Here is a 21,820-nt window from a genome sequence, read left to right as displayed (position 1 = left end):
CTGCAGCTGCTGCCTTGCGTGTAATCCTGAACTCTACACGCCGTAGTGACAAAGCACTTGACTCTTCTCCCGTGCGCGTGATGGAAAACGAAGCCCCTAACTCTGCTATTGTTATTATTAGTTATTATTGAACAAATAAACAGAAATTCTCCATTTTATTTAAAGCAACAGAGTCAATGCTGAGTATGAAGCAGAATGCTGGCTGTGCCATTATACACCACACATCGTCCCTCCTCATCAGACAGTTCCACGTGACTGGTGCTGACAGTTACATGAAATCCACAAAGAATACTGAATTCACTGAGCCCATGTTGTCCAGTCTCTCAAATCTACCCGTTTTAACGACTACAAAATGAGTAGTTCATCAATTCCATTTCTTGTCCTTAAATGAAAAATGCCAAGAATCACTAAAAATAGCCCCGAAGAGGCCATATGAAAGGAAAAGAGGAAACAAAATGTCCTGGACAGGTCTCCAGCTGAGTAGCTGTCCCCTGAATAATTTATAGTTGATGTTGGTGTGCTTCTCGTTCCTTACTTAAAAATGAACTGTCTTACTCTTTACCTGTAGAATAAAAGCTGCAGGAAAGTATTTAAAACTTTTTTCACAAACACTGGTATCTCATTAACCTATGTTTTATTTTGAGTAAATTCATTATTCATTATTTCACATTATAAAAAGTAACCACACACGCATATGCATTCACAAATTAGATCATCTTTATCATACATCAATATATTTTAAAAAACAAATATTTTCTAATATCAATATAGTTATATGCTGATTGCATTTTGAAATAGAGAAGCTGACAATAGCTTCATACAGTATATCTCAAGAACCGACATTTTAAAATTAAGAATTGTATATGTTCCACAGGCAAATTTGGATGGAAATATTAGCATTAGTACAAATAAATGCTGTTGACATAGCTTAAGCATGATAGCTTGGAATAACAGCTGATTCAAACTAGATTCATCATTTTAAATTAAGTAAGGACAAATACAATCTAAAATGTAAACAAAGTATTTATAAAATAAATTCTTCTAGGAAATGAAATCATCAATCTATTATTTTTAAGGTAGTTGTAGCTAAAAGTTATCAGAAATCTTGATAGAATTTTCATTGTCAAATTGAGATTTCAGGATGTCCAGTTACAATGTTTTCACCACAATCGTAGGACTGATAAAATTGCGGACAGCTGTTCACCTCCTCTGCAGTGTGACTTTTCAATTGGGCTTGGAGATGTGCGAGAAGATGCAATGTCTTTCTTACTCCCCAGGCCCTTTCAAGTGATTAGCGAAAGCAATTTCATTTGATTTGGACTTTCATGTAGTTTTTGAGTGCTAAAACTCTAGAACAGTTAAATCGATGGTTTCCTGCACCGGTGAAGGCAGTCTGGTCTCTTCTGCAGCAGGGCTAAAAGTGTATTAACTAAAGTTGTTTTCCACTGCACTTCACTATGACATTAGAATTCTGTAACCACATTATTACTCAAGAAATACATAGTATACCTCCTAGGGAATCTCATTTCAAATACGGAAAGTTGATCAACATCAGCTGCCATTATGTGTCTCTCTTTCATTCATTAACCCCCAAAAAATAAATAAAAATAAAAAAGAAAGAAAGAAAAGAAAAAAGCCCATTGCTGTAGCTTTTGTCCATCAATCACATTATCTCCAGTGGTCTTTGTTTTGCTTCCTTCATCAAGCAGATGATTTAAGGATTGGATTTTCTCGATTTTCTTTGTCAGGAAAGAAAAGAGGGAGGGGGAGAAGGAGGGAGAAGGAGGGAAAGAGAGAGAGAAGAGAAAAAGAAAACACAAACCATGAAAAATTTTATCTGTTTAATGCTCACAAATTAAATAAGAAATAAAATCTAATTTAAATAAGCGGAATATATGAGGATTCTGATTAAGTGAAAAAGAAATCACACACTAACGATGACTTGGAACTCTTTAATCACCAAACCCTACATACATCTAACATAGCATTCACTTCAATTCAATGACTTTTCCCACTTTTTTGTGTGTAATGACAACAGAAATGAACACAGGCCCAAATATATCAATAGGGCCGTGATGCCTTCCTGTACCTCCTTTAAGACACTGGTACTTCCAAATACCAGAAGGCTCATCTCTAGGACACTAAGAAGCTGGAGAATGTGTTGTGTGCAATTTTTTGGAGAAGCAACATTGAAGTAATACTTCCTGAAATTACTTCATATGCTTATTTTAAGGAAAACGGAGAGATTTTCATTTGGATATAGCACATCACCGAATCTTGCCTAATACTTTACAGAAACCAGACCAACATAGGAATCAATCAAGCTTCTCCAGTCATGCGGCTGTGGGCTTTCAGGAGCGAGTCCAGACTAGAACCACAGCATATGGAAACAGAGTTGTGGACTCGACAGCCAGCGTCCTGCTAAAAAAAAGCAGCTGTAATACCAACATTTCTTCTCCTTCAGAATATTCAGAAAAGAAAAAGAAAAGTGATTTTTTTAGAGTAGTTTCTAGATTCATTTTTTTAAACTCTCAGTTATATGTAATTGATTATATAATTCTATGGATATAATTATATGTTATATAAAAGATATATCCTGAGCCAGAGGAAATTGAGTCTATAAAAAAGAAAAATGTGCTCAGCAAAGAAAGAACAGATGAAGATAGTAATCTGAAATACAGGAGTATTTGTCTAAATACTAGGTTTTAGCCATCTCTACTTTGAAATGTTCCTATGACATTTAGAAAAATAAGAGAAAGAACTACATTTTTGTGTTATTAAATATGTTCTTCGATAGAAGAATTCCGAGCAAACTTTTGAGAGGAAGAGGGCTGAGAGGTGACAGACAGAAGGCCCCTTGAGGGAGGAATCCACCCTCTCGTTGCACAGATGGGCTCCGTGAGGCCCAGACGCCCACCAGACTATACAGGCACTTCACTGCCTGCCCTTGACCACAGCACAAGGCGCCAACTCCAGCTCCAAGTTCTCTATAGACCACTACCCCGCCTGCCCTCAAGCCTCAGGACTTTCAAATGGAACTTCAAAGCATGGTCATCTGAGCAATAATTGCAAGGGCAAAGAACATTCTCTGCAAATAAAAGTACCGTTTGTATTAATGCGCCTAATCTAGAGTATCCATATCATCTTTTATATTTGCTATTGCCTTGTGCTATTATAGTGTCCTTGAGCTCCATTCAGTAAACTTCTAAGTTTTAAATGAATTTGGAATACGTCTACATCTATATATACCAAAGGCCGATTAAAATTTAGAAGAAATTATGATATAGTTCAGTTCCTTGAAGGGACTAAAGCTTGCAGTTTCTGCAAAAAAGATGCATTTGAGAAATTTCATGAGAAAATCCTCATGAATTCAGTGAAATATGTTTAAAGGGAACCCGAGTCCTATTTAAACTCCCTTCTGATCAGAAGTTTCAGGTGTCTTGTAGGAAAGCACAAACCTGTCGCTACGGTTTGGGCTTCCTGGCCGATCAGTTCCCCCTCGATACGACCTCTCACCACAGAGATTTGTAGACTCTACCTTGCTAAGTGTTCCAACCACAAGCACCAAAGGCTTCAACAGTTCAAACAGGAAATACATAGCGCCCCAAAGGAACCATGAGGGAAAAGCAGAACAGCGGCCCTTTGTAACCACAAGATGAAAGTGTGAGTACAGTCTGCAGAAATGTCCAGTTTGCTGGGCCCACAGCCCTGGGCTACAGGCTTCAGGAATGTCTCTCCAGGGGCATTAGCTGTAGCCTGTCTCTGAGCACTGGGTAAGGACACACTGCGTACGTGAGCCGGATACACCTGTACCCAGCATCTTCTCAGAGACAAATGGCCTGAATGCAAACATGTCACAGGAGAACAATGTTTCTCTGTACTAATGGAAGCCATTTCAAGTTTCTTGTTGATTCCCTAGAGTTCCAGGGTCTTTGTCACATCCCTATCATCTCACATCAAGTAGCCGACATAACAGAGGCACAGGTGAAAATAATTCCTTCTAATGTATACCTTTTCCTCATTACGGACATTGTCTCTTCCTTGGAAAGTATTTAAGTGGGATGGAGAGTGCCTGAGAAGAGAGTAGGACGATCCCCCTGGCCCATCGCTGCGTTACTTACAAGGTAGCCTTTCGAGGTTGCGTGTCTTTACTTCCACTGCTCTTTGGATCAACTGAGCTCCCTGTCCGGGAGGTGCTCGGTAGGGAAGGACTGGGAGAAAAGGAGGTCGGGGTGCTACTGGCATTGCGAGTGCGGAATGAGTCATCTGAAAGGAATTCAACTACAGTCAGACATGCTGAATGTGAAAGATGAACTTAAGAGAAGGTTAATGATAGCTTTTACTTTTCAAACCCATTTTAAATAATAAACAATAAACTGCACAAATCTAAAGTCTGACGTATGTATACACCCATGAAGCCATCACCACCACCAAGAGTGAACACACCCACCCCTCCCTCCTACACCCTGGTGACCCCCTCCCCCCCACTCCAGGCAATCTACCGCCAGTCACTAGAAATCAGTTCGCATTTTCTGGAATATTACGTGAATGGAATCACACAGTACATCTGTCTTCTTTCACTCAGCATAATTGTTTTGAGATGCATCCTTGTTGTGTATATCAATACTTCATTCCCCTTTATTGCTGATTGATACGCCATTGTAGGGATATGTCAAAATTCGTTTCTACATTCTCCTGTTGGTAGACACTGGGATAGTTTCCAGTTTTTGACTGTTACAAAGAAGGCTGCTACGAGCAATTTTGTACAAGTCTGTCTATGAACATATGTTTTAATTTCTTGTAAATAAAAGCCTAAGAGGGAAATTGCTGGACCACATAGTAGGAATATATTTAACTTCATAAGAAACTGCCAAATTGTTGTCCAAAGTGATTGTACCATTTTGCACTTTCATGAGCAATGAATAAATGCTCTGGAGACTGGCTCTGTGTCTTTACACACACGGGACAGTGTTGATTCGTTAGCTCTAAAGATTTCTTTGATGTATCCTAAATGTAAATCCTTTGTCAGGTATACGTAATACGGTTATTTTCTTACAATCTGTGTCCTGCCTTTTATTTTTTCATGCTCTATTTCAAAGAGCAGTTTTAAATTTTGATAAAGTCCAGCATGTTAACTTTTTCTTTTATGGTTTAGAGAAAAATCTTTGTTTATTCCAAAATCACAAAGACATCCTTCTGTGATATATTCTTCATAAATGTCATGCTTCGGTTTATCGTGCATGTTGAGATAATTTTGTATGTAGTGTGAGATAAGGACTGAGGTTCAGTTTGGTCTGTTTGTTTGTTTTTTTAATAGCTATCCAAAGGACACAAACTTAGTGATTTGAGGGGCACGTGCACCTGAATGTTTATAGCAGCAATGTCCACAACAGCCAAAATATGGAAAGAGCCCAGATGTCCATCAACAGAAGAATGGATAAGGAAGATGTGGTATACAGAGATATAGATATAGAGATAGAGAATATTACTCAGCCATTAAAAAGAAGGAACTCTTGCCATTTGCAACGACATGTATGGAACTAGAGGGTATCATGCGATATGAAATATGTCAGTTAGAGAAAGACAAATACCATATGATTTTACTCATATGTGGAATTTAACAAACAAAACAAATGAACATAAGGGAAGGGAAGGAAAAATAAAATAAGATGAAAATTGAGAGGGAGGCAAACCCTAAGAGATGCTGAAGTCCAGGAAACAAACTGAGAGTTGCTGAAGGGGAGTCTGGTAGGGAGAAGAGATCACTGGTGACGGCATTAAGGAGGGCACCGGATGTAACGAGCGCTGGGCATTGTATGCAACTGAGGAATCACTAAATTCTACCTCTGAAACTAATTTAAAAAAAAAAAAAAGCGGATATCCAATTGTTCCAGAATCATATTTTGAAAATACTAACCAATTACTATTGATTCATGTTGGAGCCTTTGTGGAAATTCATGACAGTGTAGACACTGCATCTTGACTACTGGAGCTTTCTAGCAAGTGTTGAAATCAAGCAGTTCAAGCTCTCTAAATTTGGTTTTCTTTTGCAAAATGGTTTTGGCTATCCGCAGTTCTGTGCATTTCAATTTAGATTTTGGAATCAGCTTATACATTTCTACAGAAAGACTACTGGAATTTTGATGAGGATTCCATCTCTGGATCAATTTAAAAGGAACTGACATCATAACAATGTTAAGTTTTTCCATTCACGAACATAATATCTCTATTTCTTCTTTAATTTCATTCAGCAATATTTTGAATTTTTTAGTGTATATAGAATACACATTTTGTTAAAATTTATCCCTGAAGACTCAGTTTTTTAAGTTACTAAAAATGTTATTTTTAAAAATACTTTATTTTGTAAAATTTAGATTTATGGAAAAATTTAGAAGATAATTTCCAACCACCCTCTTAACTCAGTTTCCTCTCCTAACACTTCACTCTAGAATGCTACACTTATTACAGGGAATGAACCAGTAATGGGACATTATATTACTATTAACTAAAATCCATAGTGCATTCAGATTTCCTTAGGTTTTGCCTACTGTCTGCTTCTGTCTCAGGATCTCATTCAGCATACAACATTACCTTCGCTTGTCAGCTCTCCTGAGCCTTTCCTTGTTTTTGGTGACCTTACCAGCTTTGAGAGGTATTGGCCAAATGTTTTCCAGGATGCCTCTCAATTAGAATTTAGTGGATGCTCCTCTTAGTATTAGACTAAGTTGTAGGTTTGAAGAATGATGACGGAGGTCAAGTGCCATTTTCATTACATCATACCCAGGGTTCAAACTATGATATATTTTATGACATTTAATGTATTTTATCCTAGTTTCATGACAGGTCACTAGAAATAGGATTGCTTGAGTCAAAGACTACAACTTAAAACTAGGATTCTTGAAGAACTTTACCAAACTGGTTTCCAAAAGGGTTCCATGGAGTTTCATACCCACTAACAACGGATACGTTGCAGTCTGTGTCCCTGAATCCTTACTGCTGTTCTCTCTCTCTCTCTCCCCCACACAGCCTTGGATGAATGTCGGAATCTATGACAGGCAAAAGTTGCCCAACAGTTAACCATGGGTTCATGTTGAGTAAAAACTACTCAATTTGACCTTCCAAGTGATAACTCTGACCTTTCATTTCAGCTTTATTTATCTGGCTCTTTCACACTCAACTCCGTGCTCCAGCTGAACTGGCCTCCTGCTGCTTCTTTATGACGGGTACTCTGAATAGGATACTGTTCCACACCCTTCTCTGCCCATCAGAAATCCCAGCATAACTTGGGCTTCATCCCAAATGACATAAACACCTTGGAGCCTGCTTTAAGTCCCAAAGTAAGTATAATCTCTTCTCTATGTGAATATCTCATACTTTTGTTAAGAGATGTTTTGCTCCCTTTTTCTCTTTGTAGATGTGTACTTGTGTGTGACTTTTTCCTCAGTCTGTACTTCATGAAGCACTATATAACAAACTAGAAGAGGTTCCAATCAACAATACTACCTCTCCCCCCAAATAATATTGAGCCCTTAAGACAGAATATTTTGTGAATATTTTAATATTGAACCTTATAAAAGATTTACCCTTATAAAATAAATGATTTAAGACTCTGGATGTCAAGTTTTAGGATCCGTAGATCACATACACACTCCTGACTCTCAAGATGACTTAAGAACTAGCAAAGTAAAAACTGAAGAAATCAGTGCACATCATTCAAACTTGTAAAAAAAAACAAAAAACACTCTGAATCATTCTTAATAACTTAAGCAAAGAAATTCCTTGGCAAGAATTGTTACAAGTTCATGAATAAATGTGCTCCTTTGAAGTCATCTCTAAGAGGCCAGATTGGATCCATGCAAGTCTGAAGAACCACTTAGGGATAGCAATAATCATCGGCTCCATTGAGCTCCAAGCTGAGCTAATTCAAACTGACTTTCCATGTATATTTATAATTCTTAAAGACACTCTGTATTATAAAGTTCATCAACCCTGAATGTTCCCTTGGTGTGTCCTAAAGAATTCACTGATTTGCTATGATAAAAATAATCAATAGTTTTATTATGTATAGTCCTCACTTCAAGAATTGTTGAGAACTTTAGTTCAAAAACTTCCTATTATCAAATGTGTTCAGGTTTCTTAAGCTATTCATATTCTATCTTGTAGAACCACTTTGTGTACAACATGTGAATGTCGATGCTTTAATATTAGAAAGGTCTTCCTGATCTGGCAAATGAAAACATACTGCTCACAGAACAGCCCACGGGCACGTATCTACTCTTCATGAGAGTAAGAACACAGTAAGAGGTAAGAGGAAGACCGAATACTCAAAACATAACCTGAAAAGGAAATGTGACCAAACTTAAAAGAATTCCAGACCTTTAAATAGATTTGCTGTTCTTTACACTAAAAACTGACCATAGATCAATACTATTAATTTTTAGCCAATATTCTAAGGCAAAAACTTAAAAATAGACTTAGAGCCACTAGCAACTTTTAGCAATGTATTTTCCCTTATTCATAGTATAATTCTGTTTTCTATTATATAAGCCAGAGGTCAGCAAACTATTAGTCTGTGAACCAAATCTTGCCTTGCCTGCTGCCTGCTTTTGTAAATAAAATGTTACTGGGGCAAAACCACACCTATTCATTCTGTACTATCTATGGCTTTTTGCTCAACAGCAGAGTTGAATAATTGTGACAGGAACCGACTTGACCAAAAAAGCTGAAAATATTTACTATCTGGCCCTTTACAAGAAAAGCTTGCTGACCCCTGGTATAAACATTCAAATATATAATATTGTAAATGTTTGGTTGCGTATGATCCACATGAAGCCCTACTATTTTTAGCTTCCTTAAAAATTATGGCAAAAACTTTTCATCTGTACCCCAGGAGGCCCTTGGCCTATGGAAAAACCTACCCTATCATTGTCCTTTCTCTCTTTCAAAAGCACTGAATGCTGACTCTTGGCTGTGAAAACAATATGGCATAGTCAAGTATTTTTTCAGTTGATAGGGAAAAGTTTAATTATTTGGGCATTCGCTAAAGATGTAAGGTTAGGGAAAACTCTGTATCTAGAAATAAAGAAGTAGGTCATTTAAAGAAAGTAACATTTCACTACATGTAGCAATTTTTGGAAGAGCTCAGATTTCTACTTACCAGTCAGTGAAATCACAGAAGTCTTCCCTAACCCTGAGACAGAAGGCGTATATCCTGCTGTAGAACTTTTACTAGAAAAGAACGTGATTTAGTTTAAAATACAAGTATATGCTTCTTTCACTCCAGCCATTAGGCACTTGGTCTTTTCTAATCTTTTTTAATGCTCTCTGCTACTTCTGATGACGCACATTTGCTACTTAGAGTACTCATTTATTGTTTACATCCCATGCCTCCCAACAATTCCTTTGTCTTTAACTTAAAAGCATTTTCTTAAAGTTGTTCTCTTGATACTTAGCTAAGACAGAGAATATGGGTAAGTTTCACTGGAAATAACTTGTGTTTAGTTCTAATCTCTTTTGCTCATCTCACGATTACCCTATTAACTAGGAACTCCAGACAGGTCTACTGAGAATGTCCACAAACATAGCTGAAAATCTAGAGTAAGCTATCTTTAACAAAAGAAAAACATATTCTCGTGCCATGTTATTTTTGTCAATAAATACTTTTTAAAAAAATACTTATGCTTTTTTTTTTTAAGATCCCATTTGTTTATTTGACAGAGATCACAGAGAAGCAGGCAGAGAGAGAGAGGAGGAAGCAGGCCTCCTGCTGAGCAGAGAGCCCGATATGGGGCTCGATCCCAGGACCTGGGATCATGACCCGAGCCGAAGGCAGAGGCTTTAACCCACTGAGCCACCCAGGTGCCCCATTGTCAATAAATACTTTTAAAGACAATTATGTTTACTTAAAATTAGTTTTGTTGATTGGTATGCAGCTATTATGTTATATATGTACAACACTTATAACAAATTGAGGTCACTGAGGTTATGCTGATTCTCTCCTAACCTTAACTGTTCATAATTCAGTCAGTGGGGCCAAAGGGGAAACCAGACATTCATCTATTGTAAGAACTGTTGTGATCACTTTGCCATAGAAACATGCCAGTGGCTTCTCCATAGAAAGAAACAGTAGCCACAGCATTTGGCTGGATGTCCACATCCACCAAGGGAAGGGGACATGTCCATACCCACTTAGCGGTTGGGTGGCACATGAAATAGAGTACCACCTCCCTCATAAAACAGTACATGGATCCCGTGATGTCACCATATAGCACCACGGTGATAATTTTTCTAGGATGCCACAATATCCATTCTTTTTTTTTTTTTTTTAAGATTTTATTTGTTTGTCAGAGAGAGAGAGAGCACAAGCAGGAGAGTGGCAGGGAGAGAAGCAGGCTCCCCACTGAGCAAGGAGCCCAATGTGGGATTCGATCCCAGAACCCTGGATCATGTCCTGAACTGAAGTCAGCTAACCAACTGAGCCACCCAGGCGTCCCCACAATATCTACTCTTACACAAATGAGTAGACTATAGTTTTTCTCATAGAGAATCTTACAGAAGAAAACTTCCAATTTACTGACCTATACAAAACCCCAAATTAATCCTGATTTTATACAATGTAAATATTTCACATAAATAAAGAAGTATAACTATAAAAGTTGAGTAAAAACATGAAAAGCTGAGAGATCATACCTAGGACACTTGTCTAAGTTGCCATACTTTGCATGAAAAGCTTGATTATTAAAAGACTGGCTTCGAATCAGCTTGGATTTCTTGACTTCTTTGCCTGGAATAATAAGCAGAAGGAAAATGCAGCTGCTCAGCGCATCTTCAGCTGCTCCAACCCCATCCCCTCGCCAACCCCCTACCGCACTTTCATTAGGCACAAATATGTCCAGCTTCCTTTCCTTAGTCTGAGCTAACTGGAGTATCCCCTACCCCTACTGCCCATCAAGGACTCACAAAATAATGAATGATAAGAGGTAAAAGGCATTTTAGAATTTCATCTCATGACGTGACTTTCCCTGTAATTAATTTTTAGAAAAGGGAGACAGGAGACATAAAAAGAAGTTGCTTCTTACTTGTTGATGGGGTGCTTGTTCCAGAAGGTCCAGGAACAGAAATAGGGATGTTCTTGGGCAGAGTTGTTGGTGTCTTCGTGTCTCTACCTAAAACAAATTCTGTTTTAAATTTTGTCATTTCCTCTGAGCTCCTAGTCTCCATAAACACAAAAGACAACACGGAGAACATGAGTCACTGTCCCTAGCTAAGCAGCATGCTCTTTCCCAAACGGTTCTTACTTTATATATCTACATATTTCAAACTTAGCTATCAGTGACCAATCTCACAATCTTATTGCTGTTATCAGACTTTAAGTTTTCCTTTGAAGAATCCGAAGGTCCACACTGACTCGTACAATTTATTCATGTATTCCTACGTCGGTACCAAACAAAGCAGCCAATTTTTAAAAACAACTTTTAGAAAATGAAAGAAAGAAAAGCAATTTCCCACATCAAATCCGAAAATCAGCATGAGCTTTCAGAGTGGCAGGATGCAACATTAACTGTATGCCTTAGCGGTGAAGACACAAGAAAACCACTTACGTTTCTTTTCAAAGGTTTTATCACTCATGGGCCTCCCATCATTCTGTTGTTTCTCTTTCTCTAATTGTTCCTATTATGAAAACAGTATGTTAGCATTAAAGGGAAGCACAAATCGATTCAGAAAACTCTTCTAATGAGAAATTATTCTAAGCTTTACAGATGCAAATACAGTTTGCAAAAATGCCTTGAGAAAGAATTATTTTCTCCAAATGACTGTCAAAAGAAGTCAAGGTTCTTTCAGAACCTTGTTCTTTCACTATCTACAGACTTATAGATAGTAAGGCTCTCGGGCATCTGTCAGGCTAAAACAATGAGTGTAGTGTCATTGTTGTCATGAGCTTTTATATCCTAGAAGACATCTGCTAATTCTCACCAGCAAAATATTAGTCATATTTTAGTAACGTTTTTCTTTGAAAGGACTGAGAGAAAAAGAAATGGCCTTTTGGATATTTTTAAATGTTTCATTGAAGTACAACATACATAAAGTACATAGCTCAATGAATTTTCCTAAAATGAACACACCTATAAAACCAGCTTCCAGATCCAGAAACAAAATGTTACCAGAAGTCAAAGGAGTCCTTTATCCCAACGAACAGAACAAGTAGGCAAGAAAATCAATAAATATACCAAGTTCTGGGCAAACTTAGCTTAACTGACACATATAAAACACTACTCTCAGGGTGCCTGCCCGGCTCAGTCAATAAAGCATACAACTCTTGATCACGAGTTCAAGCCCCACAGAGCTTGCAGAGCTTACTTAAAATTTAAAAACAAAACAAACAAAAAAACACTACATGTGACACATATAAAGAAAAACAGGGAGAAAATAGACAACAGATTAAAAAAAAATTCCATTGGTCTGCATACAAAAAGAACCACATGGAATCTCTAACACTGAAAATAAAACATGTAAAACTGAAAAACAAAATGTCGTTAAGTGGACTCACAAGTAGTTTTATCTATTTTGTCTACTTTTCCCTCTATTATCTTGACCATGATGTCTTAAAGTCCTTGTCTGCTAACTCTAATACCAGTATCATCTCCGGGTCTCTTTCTATCACCTGATTTTTGTCTTGGGTTTAGGTCATTGAGTCCTAAACATTTTTAGAGCCTGCTTATGCTCTATAACCTTTATCCTGAACTTCAATCTTTGTCTCAGAAGACTCCTAAAGCAATGTGATTGCTTTTCAAAAGATTTCCACTTAAGTGTTTAATCTCACAGTACAATTCTTCACAGAGACACAGAACATATAAAGAAGAAATAAATGGGAATTTGAGAACCAAAAAATACACAGTGGGAATAAAAACAATGGATAAGCCCAGAGGCTGAAATGGGGAGGATAGGTAAGAGTCACTGACATTGAAGACAGATCAATAGAAATTATTCACTCTGAGTTAACAAAGTTTAAGGGGGAAAAAAACCCCTCACAGACCTATGGGCAATATCAAAAGATTTTACATGTGTAATCGAAGACCCAGAAGTAGAAGAGTGAACACATATTTATTTTTTAAATGATTTATTTATTTTAAAGAGAGAGCATGTGCACACATGCGTGTGCAAGTAGGGGGAGGGGCAAAGGGAGAAACTCTTCAAGCCGACTCCCCACTGCACCTGGAGCCGGATGCAGGCCTCAGTCTCACAACGCTAAAATTATGACTGAAATCAAGAGTTGGATGCTCAGTCAACTGAGCCACCCAAGCATCCTGAAGAGTGACACAAATTTAAATAAATAATGGCTCAAACCTTCCCAAATTTGGGAAATAATACTCGTTTACAGATTCAGGAAGCTAAGCAAATCCAAAAACAGATAAATTTGAAGCCAATTATGCCTACACACATCAAAAGCTAAAAACAAGAACAAAAGAAAAAAATCTTCAAAGTAGCCAGAGTAAAGCAACATTACACACAGAACGATAATTCAAATGAAAGCTAATATTTTATCAGATGTTCTGGAGACCAGAACACAATTACAAAGTACAGTAAGAGAAAGGCTGTCAAACCAGAATTCTCTGAAAATATCCTTCAGGGATAAAGGCAGATAATACTGTATTTCAGATTAGGGAAAAACTAAGAAAATATGTCAGAAAATACTATACCCCAAGAACAACTAAAGACAGTTCTCCAGGCTGAAGGGGGAAAAAAGAAAACAGAGGGAAGTTTGGATCCTAAGCAATGAATAAGAGTATTAGAAATGGTAAAAATAAGAAACACAGAAGTTCACTCTCTTAAATTCTTCAAAGGTACATATCTTACAACTTAGAGCAAAGTTTTGAATCAGTTGTCATGAGACGATTGGTGGGGTTTTCAATGCAGATATAATTCACATAAAACTTTTAACATAAAGAAAGGGTAGAAAAGATCTGCGTCATTTTTAAATGAAGTGATACAACATTAATAATAGGTAGACTTTGAAAGGTTAAGTATATTGTAACCTCTAGAAAAACCACTAAGAACAATTCTGGAACAGAGAGAGAAAGAAAAAAAGGGGAGAGAGAAAGAACACCAGCCACTAAGATAAGAATGAAACAGGGGTTTTATCACCATGGATCTGATGTACATTAGAAGAATATAAGAGTATAAACTTTATAGTAACAAATTTGACAGCTTAGATTACATAGAGAATTTTGGGTAGGAAGCAACTTAACAAATTTATAAAAGAAGAAATAGAAAATCTGAACAGTTTTATATCTATTAAAAAGTAGTTGAATCAATTATTAAAATCCATTCTAAAATGGGCACTTTGGACCTTGACTGTTTCACTAGTGAATTCTATCAAACGCTCAAGGAAAAAATAAGACCAATATTATACAAACTCCATCAGAAAATAGAGGGAGTGGTAATACTACACATTTCATTTTATAAGGCCAGAGTAACTCTAATACCAAATTTTAAAGACTCCAAAAATGACAAAAAAGCAAATTATAGACCAATTTCACTATGAATATAGATGAATATTAAAAATTTGCCAAGAATCCAGCAAAAGAGAAAAGGATAAAATATCATCACCAGCTAGAGTTTATGCCTAAAATATAAGATTTAAGCATTGAAAAAAATCAATGTAATTCAATGTTTTAACAGGATGAAGTAGAAAACATAAATATCATTTCTAAATATGCAGAAAGAGCATTTGACAAAATTCAATAATCATTCATAAAAACCCTCAGCAGACTAGGAATAGGAGGGAATTCTCGCAATTTGATAAAGGGCACCCACATAAAACTTCTTTGTAGTAACATATTTAATGGTGAAAAATTGAGCCCTTTCCCCTTATAATCAGTAAAATGACAAGATTTTTATTTATTTATTTATTTATTTGACACAGAGAGAGAGAAAGCACAAGTAGGCAGAGAGGCAGGCAGAGAGAGAGGGAGAGGCAGGCTCTCTGCTGAGCAGAGAGTTTGATGGGGGACTCAATCCCAAGACCCTAGGATCATGACCTGAGCTGAAGGTGAGGCTTAAGACACTGAGCCACCCAGGAGCCCCTGGAAGTTTTTTATTATACTGGAAGTCCTAGATCTTGCAACTAGACATAAGAAATAAATGGCATAAACACTGAATAGGAAGAAATAATCTTGCTATACTTAAAGAGGATGTAATGGCTCACATAGAAAATCTTATTAAATCTCAGAACTCTAGAACAAATACAAGACTAAGATACAAAAATCAACAGTAATTGACAGCAGCAACAAAATTCTAGAAAGTGAAATTAAAAATTATAATTCCATTTATAATAATTCCAAAAACATAATATACCTAGAAATAAATATAAAAAAATACTTCCTAAATTCTATATTTAACACTACGAAAAATATGTAGAAAAAAGTAAAGAAGATTAAATAAATGGAGTGGTAGACAATGTTCATGAACTAGAAAATTCATTGTTAAGATGGCAATTACCTAAATTGATCTATGGATCAGTCCTAATTAACATACAACCTAATAAAAATTCCAGCACATTTTTATGTAAATGTACAACTGGTTCTAAACTTTATATCAAAATGAAAAGGCCTAGACTGGCCAAAGCAATTTTAAAAAGAACAAAGTTGAAAAACTTAACTGACATGATTTCAAGAATTACCAAAATGTTACAGTGATAAAAGACAGTTTGGAATTGCCAAAAAGATAAACATACAAATCAGTGGAACAGAATTGGGAGTCAAAAAATAAACACATACATATATGGACAATTTTTTTAAAAGGTGCTAAAGCAATTCAATAAGACAATTTTCAACAAATGATGCTAGAATAATAGAATATTTAGATAGAAAAAAATAGATAAAACTATTTGAAATGGATCACAGACCCAACTGTAAAACCTAAAACTAAAATTTCTAGAAGAAAACATAGGAAAAAGTCTTTGTAATTTTGGGATAGACAAAGGACTCTTGTACAAACAAGCACAAACAGTAAGAGAAAATACTGATGAGTCAGACATCATCAAAATTAAAAAGTGCTCTTCAAAAGGCACTTAAGTGAAAGATAAGTCACAAACTCCAAGAAAATACTCATAAAATGGATATCTGAAAAAGTAGTAGTATTCAGAGTATATAAAAACCCTTATATACCAAAAATTGGAGAAAAACCACCCACTTTAAAATCTAAAAAGAGAGACCCCTGGGTGGTTCAGTCTGTGGTCAGTCCTGCCTTGGGCTTGGGTCATGATCCCAGGCTCAGGCTATCTGTTCAGTGGGAAGCCTGCTTCTCCCTCTCTCCTCTGCTCGTGCGCTCTCTCTTGCTATCTCTCTGTCTCTAATAAATAAATAAAACCATTTTCATAACAAAAAAATTAATAAAAATCTGAAAACAGATTTCATCAAATAAGAGATAAGGGTGACCCATAAACAAACAAAAAGGTGTTCAATATCATTAGGCATCAGGGATATGCAATTTGAAAGTCCAATGAGACACGACTACGTACCCACACTATCAAGCTGAGAGGAGGCGGGGTAACTGAAGCCCTCCGCCATAGCCAATGGACACGTCAAATGGCCCAGTTTTTGCTTGTTTTTAAGTCAAGCATGCCCCACCATATCACCCAGCCCTTCCATTCCTGGGTATTCCCCCCACCCCAAAATGAAAATATACACCTCTCCAAAGACTTCTTCATAAATGGTCACAGCAGCTTTATTTCTAACATTCCCAAACTAGAAGTTACCTAAGTGCTTATTAAGGGGTGGGTAAGCAAACTGTGGTGTGTCTGTAACAGGGGCTACTACTCAGAAATAAAGAGGAACGACTCTCGATATATACAACAGCATGGATGACTGTCAAAACAATTATGACAGTGGAAAGAAGCATGAGCAGAAAATATTATATATGAATAAATTTATACAAATTCTAGTTGCAAGCTAATTTATTGTGACAGAAACTAGATTAGTGGTCTTTGGGGACTGGGGCAGAAGATATGGATTACAAAAGGGCATGGGGAAACTTCTGAAGGAATGGAAATGGATGGCATTTTGATTGAGGTAATGGGTTCATAGATTATTCATAAGTTAAAATTCATCAAAATGAACACTTTAAATATACAGTTAATCGTATGCGAATTATATGCTTATTTTAGGGGCTCTCAAATGTAGTTTTCCTTCTAGTTCATAAAAGAGATTTCAAAGGGTCAGGACTCTTCTTTAGTTATTTAGGAAGAAAAACAGCAGTGTGAACTGAAGGAAAATACTAATAAGTAACTCATAACAAAGCCCAGCTAATACTGATCAGAAAAATGTGTGTGTGTGTACGTGAAAATAACGTACCATTTCCATAAGAAGTAGTTCTTCTCTTTCTTTCTCTTGATCCAACAAATCTTTTTCATAAAACTTTTTCTGAAACTAAGTTTAAAGTTTAAAATGAAATTATGAGACATTATGTGAGTTTCTGCCGATTTTCAAATATTCTTTCAGCATAAGATAAGGTGTGTGCTTACCGCATCCATGGACATTTCCATTCTGTCCAGCTCTAACACGGTCTGTAAGCGAAGTGGTAAAAATTATTCAGCAGGAATTAAATTAAATCAACCAATCATTTCTCAAAAATACTCCTCTTCCAGAGGGAAGTTCGAAGAGGAGACTTCTCTACTCTGCGGGAGGCTTAATTAGAAAATCTCTTAAGTTCTTCCCAATTTTACGCTGTATTTTTAACCAGCCTCCGAAAGCCAGGACCCGTTTAGACTTGTAAAAGACTTTGACCTTAAGAAGAGCAAGTCTCCAGGTGAACACACAAGTCCACTGTGAACACACTAAACACACGCAAACTAACAAACTTCTAATAACTCCCAGGGCCACTTCTCTGAGTTTTCAGAAACACAAGATAATTTTTGAGTTTTTTTAAGAAGTTTTAACTAACTATATATGAAGCAAACTCTCATTTGGCTTTAAATCCTTAGTTCCTTCCTGCAGAAACTTTTGACCATTATGACATTGTAGCCATTAACAAAGACTTTGCCCTAAAAGTATTTCTTGATTTGGTATTTCTCCTTCAGAACACATTAGTCTGAAACAAACTGTTCCAATCAAACAATGATCCAGCTAACTGAGGATTCTGACTCTGATAGAGGAACAATACTGCTCTCCAAGAGTAACTCTGACAGCTCAAATAAAGTACATTTATAGAGTCCTACACCCAAAGCTAGCCATTGCAAATGTAATATTTATATGAAGAATTATTTTTATCCTGCAATTTGTGAAAATATCACAATTTATTCCAGGAAATGTCCCCTTTAAATACAATTACTTCTCATCTTAAAAAGCTGACTAGCATAAAGGCGTACCATTTTTATCCCAAAGCTTTGTATGGCTTCCTCAGAGGTTCCCATGCGAAGATTTCAGTTTGATAAACATTATTCTATAGAATTTTCATGGGATTGATTGACTTCCTCATGTGACATATTCCTAAGGAGCTCTAGTCCAAAATAACCCATTGTAGATTAATAATCCACTGATTTTATCATTTTTGTGCCTACCTACAGGGTTAGTTTGTATTATCTTTTAATAAATTCATAAAGTTAATGAAATTAATAAAATTAATAGTTAATTTTATTAAAATTTATTTTATCTTATTTATTAAATTTTGTTTAATTTTAGTTAATAAAATTAATAAAGTTAATAAATTCTTTCAGACAAGTAACTCACCCTCTTATGTTTATTATTTTGAAATTTAACTCTATTGCCTAAATTTTGTTATTAAAAGCAAAGTTTTGTTATTAAATGGTTATTAAATATTATTAAATGGTAAGGACAGAAATACCTGATGTAAACAAATACATGTAATGTATTTTATTTACATATATATATAAACATTTATCAGACTCTGGGTGTTTCTGGTTAGTTTGATTGATAAAAGAGGAATTCACGTTTCTGTAAAACAAAGAGTACACTAATACTAAGTCATCAAATCATTTTATTAAGAAGTTTCTCGTGTGACATCTGGCAATGATCTCTAGAAACAAAAGAAAAAAATCAAAAGATCCTCTTTTTTCTCATCATCGATGCTAAGTTAAAGACATTAATAAATTAATTCTTCCCAGTACAAATCAGAAAGCTGAAGTTCATGTTCAGATTCATAAAAATAACCACTTTAATTTGATTTAATCTTATAATAATATTAGTTACATATTCAGCAAAAAGTTTTTGAAGACTATAAAATATTTTCAGGTTTGTCTTCACCAACCCAGATTTTTACTGTTTTAGGTTCTAACATCCCCCAGCAATTCTTCTGAGATCCCATGCTAAAACAAAGCAACCAAAAACCCATAAGACATGATGATACATTACTGAAAAAGGAATGCCCTCAGGGTAAGAGATCTCTATTCCGGCCCCAGTTCTGCCACTTGCTAATATAATCTCAAGCAGACGTCTACTATCTCTAGACCTAGAGATCAAACAGATCATGAGGGCCCTCTCAGGGCTAAATTTCCATGAAGTGTGAATTTTCCAATTTTACCAACACAATTTTCCTGGATTATAATCCCTTATAAATCAAGTCTGGTGGCTGAAGCATTTGGTGGACCAGTACTTACTAAGAACCTCACGTGTTCCAAGCTCTCTTTCATGGCACGTGTATCACTAGTAACAGAAGCTGAATGTCTGAGTTCCCTTTGGAAGGAACGTGACCGGCTGCCGCACACATCAGCCCAGCCAGTTACTAATACTACTCGAGCAACGATGTAAGTATTTTGACATATTGCTATCCTGCCAAGCTAAAACAGGGAAGCTAAAATGGACACTCTCTTCGTGCAGACATGCAGACATGGTGGTAAGAGTGATACTTACTCTTTTAACAATAGCCAGGACATCCTTATCTTTTTCTTGGCAGAGGAGTTTCCGCACACACATTTCTAACTGCTGAAGTAGGTGCTTATCTGCAGGGATCTTCAGGGTAGATTTCACTTTGGGCAACAAGCAGCAAAGTTTCATTCTATAATAAATTAAATAGTACTTGCTTTTGAACGCATTTAATAACTAAGAATAGGAGTAACATGAAATTGAAATAAAGTTCAAACTCTGGAAAGCGTGGCAGTCTGTTTCTCACATAGCACATGTTTATGGAGTGCCTTGGATGAGTCAAGCAGGCATTATTCTGGGTGTGGAGATACAACAGTGAATAAAACCAACAAATCCTCTGCTCTCATGGAGCTTACACTATAGTATGGGGCAGGGAAAAAAGAATAAGGAATTAAGTAAAATGTCCATCGGAGAGTGCTAAGTGCTGTGAAGAAAAAGAAACCAGGGAAAGATGAGGGAGGACCAGAGAAGGAGCATTACAATTCTAAAACACGTTTCAGTGACGGTCTCACTGAAAAGATATTGTTCAAGCAGAGACTCGAAGAAAATGAGGGAATGAGTAATGTGAACATCTGGAGAGCTTTACAGGCAGGGGCCTGCAGTTTGTATGAATGCCCGAGAGGGGGAGCTTGCCTTGGGTGTCACCCCAAGTTGGCCCAAACTGGCAAGAGGAGGCCAGCTGGTTCAGGACCCTGTGGGCCACTGCACGGAGCCTGGCTTTTCCTTCGAGCACCACAAGAAGCCACAGAGAATTTCGCACAGAGGAGTGAAGTGATCTTCCAGCCCACTACCAGGCTGAGTGAGAGGAGAAGGTAGGTGGCCAGCAACGCAGGGAAACAACAGGAAGGCTCTAGCGGTAACTCGGGCAGGGGATGGTGGCCGCCTGAACTGGAGTGGTAGCAGTCAGGCGGCGAGACGTGGTTGGACTCCGCGCATCTGCAAGCAGCAGGACGTGCTGAGGGACTGCAGGTAGGGTGGCAGAAAGGAGGTTAGGCTTTGACCTGAGCTGGCAGCAAGACACAGTGGTCGTTTGCTTGGATGGAGACCACTGCAGAAGGAGCAAGGGCGGGTGTGAGTGCAGGAGACGGGGATTTACTTTGGGGCAGACTGAGTCTGAGGTGCTTGTGGAACTCGCCATGGAAATGCTCAGTGGGCAGCTAGCTCAACGTGGCTCCCGGCCAGGATGGACGTCCATGCTGGAGACGGAGCATCAGGAACCTCCAGCACACAGATGACAGCAAGCCATGAGACTGAATGGATCGCTGAGGCCGTATGTGCACTTTGAGAAGAAAAGGAAAAAGGACAGAGTCTAGGCACCATCCCAGTCTACACCACATGCATAAGGAAGCAACACAGAGACTGAAGAATGCCAGAGAGGGGAGAGGGGAATGCCAGGGAGGGACCGAAGAGCCAGTGCAGAAAATGCTCTGCTTTGCTAAGCTACTACTCTACCGCTCTGCCAGGGCTGGTCTTAGAGAGAGATGCTGAGCGGCATCTATGTTTTGGCTGCTGTATTCATTCGTTCTTCTGATTGCTCTCCAGGTATTTTTTTTTTTTTTTTTTTTACTCCTATGCCAAACCCGAGACAATCAAGTCCAATTCCTAGAGTCTCCAGGACGTGCTGTCAGCTAAGCTTACAGTGAAGGATTCTTCATACACAGTAAGATTTGCTTTTTAGTCAAACAAAAAGGTGAAAGAGGCCCTTCCTGCAAAATTTTCAGCTCCGTCTGGAGCAAAAATGGTCTCAAACTCATTCAGAGCTCACCACGGATTCTGGTGATGCTTTCTCCAAATTAAGAGGCCCCAGTTGCCCCAAAGAGAATTTTTTGCATTTCTGGCCGAGAGGAAGACTCCTCTGAATGCCGGTAGTCTTTCCAGCCTCCATACTGGCTAGACTCAATGAATTCAAATTTTAAACATTCACTTATGGAAAAACAAAAACA

At 37.3% G+C, this 21,820-nt stretch overlaps 1 protein-coding gene across 4 annotated transcripts in view; it reads right to left on the bottom strand.

Annotated features, from left to right (window-relative positions):
• Positions 1–617: 617 nt before the first annotated feature.
• PPP4R4 (protein phosphatase 4 regulatory subunit 4) overlaps positions 618–21,820 on the bottom strand; it is a 103,299-nt gene continuing 82,096 nt past the window's right edge. For 3 of the 4 annotated variants that reach the window (XM_059182995.1, XM_059182998.1, XM_059182999.1), the window contains 9 exons: positions 19,866–20,010; positions 17,522–17,563; positions 17,352–17,426; positions 11,601–11,670; positions 11,079–11,165; positions 10,690–10,783; positions 9,158–9,228; positions 4,122–4,266; positions 618–1,739 (listed from right to left, as the gene is read on the bottom strand). In XM_059182995.1, coding sequence (XP_059038978.1) covers positions 1,715–1,739; positions 4,122–4,266; positions 9,158–9,228; positions 10,690–10,783; positions 11,079–11,165; positions 11,601–11,670; positions 17,352–17,426; positions 17,522–17,563; positions 19,866–20,010 — 754 coding nt within the window. In that variant the 3' untranslated portion in view covers positions 618–1,714. The remainder of the gene's footprint in view (positions 1,740–4,121; positions 4,267–9,157; positions 9,229–10,689; positions 10,784–11,078; positions 11,166–11,600; positions 11,671–17,351; positions 17,427–17,521; positions 17,564–19,865; positions 20,011–21,820) is intronic. The other variant, XM_059182996.1, reaches the window with a different exon arrangement.

This window comes from Mustela lutreola, chromosome 7 (genome assembly GCF_030435805.1).
Source record: "Mustela lutreola isolate mMusLut2 chromosome 7, mMusLut2.pri, whole genome shotgun sequence".
In the NCBI taxonomy this organism is placed as follows: domain Eukaryota; kingdom Metazoa; phylum Chordata; class Mammalia; order Carnivora; family Mustelidae; genus Mustela; species Mustela lutreola.
Note: the sequence above shows the minus strand (reverse complement) of the source record. Positions and strands in the feature narration are given on the sequence as shown.